The sequence below is a fragment of the Triticum dicoccoides genome, chromosome 2A, assembly GCF_002162155.2.
Source record: "Triticum dicoccoides isolate Atlit2015 ecotype Zavitan chromosome 2A, WEW_v2.0, whole genome shotgun sequence".
In the NCBI taxonomy this organism is placed as follows: domain Eukaryota; kingdom Viridiplantae; phylum Streptophyta; class Magnoliopsida; order Poales; family Poaceae; genus Triticum; species Triticum dicoccoides.
The window spans coordinates 757457889-757461433 of NC_041382.1; the positions used below are offsets into that span (position 1 = coordinate 757457889).

Consider the following 3545-nt stretch of genomic DNA (forward strand, 5'->3'; position numbering starts at 1 on the left):
ACCTCAACTGGCAAATCGAATTGCACGAGCCGTAGCAAAACAACCTTTGCTGCCACTTGTGTGAGTGTCCCTTATAAAAAGAGAAAAAAAAAGAGTGTCCCTTTCGTAAAAAAAGGACACATAACCGATGATGGGGGCAGTTTGGATATATCATCAGGAGTTTATTTGTTTACCTAAAGTTTCTCAATGTGCATTCCTTTGTTTCTTTCTTGGCGATGCATCTTCCAATTTGTTTTAGAGTGCCTTTGTTGTCCCACTGTGATGCCCAACAATCATGGATAAGTGCCTTTGTCCGTGGCTGCAATCATGTCGACAGGAACAAAGGCAATGAGAACAGGTGAACACAGCATCATCATGTACCTGCCCTTCTGCTGCTCCTCTGCTTAGACCTGATCAAATCTTTTTTGAGCAAATCCTTCTGCCGTCATTGCCTTCTTCACTGGCCAAGAGACTCGCTCGCCAGGTAGCTAGGGCTGCCGAAACTATTTGACTAAATTGACACTTGCAAATAGGCAATGCTAACCACCACTACTACTCCCTCCTTTCCTAAATACTTGTCTTTCTAAACATTTCAAATGACTACTACATACGAATGTATGTAGACATATTTTAGAGTGTAGATTCACTCATTTTGCGCAATAGGCTAGCTAGCCATTGTGCAAATTTGAAGAAGAGTTTACCCCGGCGCCCGGGGATCGCGCGGGAATTGAATCATCACGATGGCGATTGCACGAGGATGCATGCCAGATTCGTGAGACCACCATCGGATTCGGACGGAGATCTCCTGCGACGTCCATACTACTCTTCACTGCACTGCACTTCACGCTGCCGGAGTAGTACTTCTCCCACCGCCGACGAGGACCAGTTAACCGCCAACCCCACTACCGTCTCCCACTTAAGCCTCCCTCGTTCCCACCCCTTTTCCTTTCGTTTCGCCAAAGCATTTCATATTTCCACTTGTGTCTGCTCGTCCATGGCGACAGGAAAAGGACCCGTCTCTCTCTCCCTTCTTATACCACGGCCGACATGCCATTCTCCGAGAACGGGAGGAGGGGCGTGTCACGCATGCCGCGGCCAAGTGATCGGCGACGTGCAACGATGGTGGCAGCTCTGTCTCCGGCTGCAGCACGTTCGCTCGTCTTTGCACTCGCGGTTGTGCTCGCCGTGGTGAGTGCCGACGGCGACTCCGGCCATGCAAGCTTCCGCGGGGCGGCGAACGGCGGCAATGCGCCGTCGTCGAGGGCTGGTGAGCAGGGCAAGGAGTTAGTTGTCCGCGATCATGTTCCCGCGTCGAGGGTGTCGGTGGTAGGTTGCGTGTGCGTCCCGTCGACGGTGTCACTCGAAGGCTGCGCATGCCCGCCGACACCGCCACCGCCACCGCCACCTCCCGCATGCCCGCCACCGCCTCCACCTCCACCTCCGCCGTGCCCGCCGCCCCCTCCACCTCCGCCACCGCCACCTCCGGCGTGCCCGCCGTCGCCACCGCCGGAGCCGACGCCGTGGGACTTCGAAAACGAGAAGTTGAAGCGGCTGTACCCGGTGATCCAGGCGTTCAAGCGGACCATCACGAGCGACCCGCTGAACGTGACGGCGACGTGGGTGGGCGCCAACATCTGCGACAGCGCCAAAGGCGGCGGCGCGTACAAGGGCTTCTACTGCGACACCCCGCCGGACGACGCCAACAAGACGCTCACCGTCGCCTCCATCGACTTCAACGGCTTCCACCTCTGCGCGCCCACGCTCGCCGGCTTCATCGACGCCTTCCCTGACCTCGCGCTCTTCCACGCCAACTCCAACAACTTCTCCGGCGTCCTCCCGGAGCTCACCTCCCTGCGCTACTTCTACGAGCTCGACCTCTCCAACAACGCCTTCTCCGGCGCCTTCCCCGCCGCCGTGCCGCCCCTCGGCCGCCTCGTCTTCCTCGACCTCCGCTTTAACGGATTCGCCGGCGAGGTGCCGCCCTCCGTGTTCGGCATCTCCGTCGACGCGCTCTTCCTCAACAACAACGCCTTCACCGGTGTCATCCCCGAGAGCACCTTCGGCACCAGCAGGGCCGAGTACATCGTCGTCGCCAACAACAGGTTCACCGGCCCCATCCCGCGCTCCATCTTCAACGCCTCCGGCACGCTCTCCGAGATCCTCTTCCTCAACAACGACCTCTCCGGCTGCCTCCCCTACGAGATCGGCCTCGTGGAGGGGCTCACCGTGTTCGACGCCGGCGGCAACCAGATCCGCGGCCCCATCCCGCTCTCCTTCGGCTGCCTCGCCGACGTCGAGGAGCTCAACCTCGCCCGCAACCAGCTCTATGGCCACGTCCCCGACGTGCTCTGCCTCCTCGCCAAGACCGGCAAGCTCACCAACCTATCGCTCTCCGACAACTACTTCCACTCCGTCGGCTACCACTGCATGGAGCTGGTGAGGAGCCGCGTGCTCGACGTCCGCCGCAACTGCATCCTCGGCTTCCCCGGCCAGCGCCCGCACATCGAGTGCGTCATGTTCTACGCCGACCCCACCAAGCACTGCCCCTTCATCCCGCACATACCCTGCGACCTGCCGGGGTTCAAGCCGCACGCCACCGCAGCGTTGCCGTCGGGGGAGAGCGCGGTGCATGGCTACGGCGGGGACGGGAGTGTGGCCGTGGGAACTACTGACGTCGGGATAGGTAGTTAATTAGGTGAGGGTGAACAGCAAAAAGGTGACAGATATGTGTCGATCGGTCATTGATTTGAATTTTTTAAGTGTTATACTACCTCCGTCCAAAAAAAGCTTGTCCCTTAAATAAATATATTTATCATCAAGTTAGTGCTAGATACATCCATTTAAAGGACAAGTTTGGGTCAAAGGAAGTACATAGTATGTCCATCTGATTGCATGAAGCATGATTGTGTTGTGTTGCATTCGGAGACAAATATATGTAAAAAGCTCCATTCGGGACCCAAACCCTTGCCGTGGGTGTGTACGAGAATGTGATGCCTACATGGCATCATTATGGCATCGTGGGACTTCCACTTAGCATTGTGTGACACAAGGGTTGCTTTGTAGTCCATTCATAAAAGTATAGTATTTGAAAAAAACTTCAAGAGACAAATATATGTCTATAATTTTTCAGTCATTCAATCAAATACCAAAACAAACAACCATATCATCCACTAAACTTTCCAAGTTTTGACAAAAGATACATCAATTAATAAAATCTTCTAGGTGTTAATAACAACAATATATGACAAGTGCGGGTGAATACCACGTTCTGGTCTTGATCGAACGGTCACACGTAATCTCCTTGGAGACATTGGTGTGCTGTTGTTTTTCTCTACCAGGTTTAGGCTACCATCCAAGGCCCCCTCTTGATGCCGATTGCCGAAGGCAAGAGGAACAGCGGAAATCAGATCTCTAGCTGAGAATCACATGCCCTGAAAACCCAATGTTTCCTTGACAAGGTTCGTCCATGAAGAATGAGTCAGGGCCTAAGGGTGTGTTTGCTTCGGGAACGAAGTGTAATGGCCAAAAGTCGTAGTCAATGCACAACATGTCAATATTCTTGTATT

The 3545-nt window shown here is 54.6% G+C and overlaps 1 protein-coding gene across 1 annotated transcript; it reads left to right on the top strand.

The window, feature by feature from the left end:
• The first annotated feature begins 995 nt into the window (after positions 1-995).
• Positions 996-2825, top strand: LOC119357005 (uncharacterized protein At4g06744-like). The gene has a single exon (XM_037623990.1). The coding sequence runs from the start codon at positions 1027-1029 to the stop codon at positions 2668-2670; it is 1644 nt and encodes a 547-aa protein (XP_037479887.1). The 5' UTR covers positions 996-1026; the 3' UTR covers positions 2671-2825.
• Positions 2826-3545: the final 720 nt, after the last annotated feature.

Coding starts and splice junctions, on each gene's coding strand:
- LOC119357005 (XM_037623990.1), top strand. CDS start 1,027: ATGCCATTCTCCGAGAACGGGAGGAGGGGCGTGTCACGCATGCCGCGG.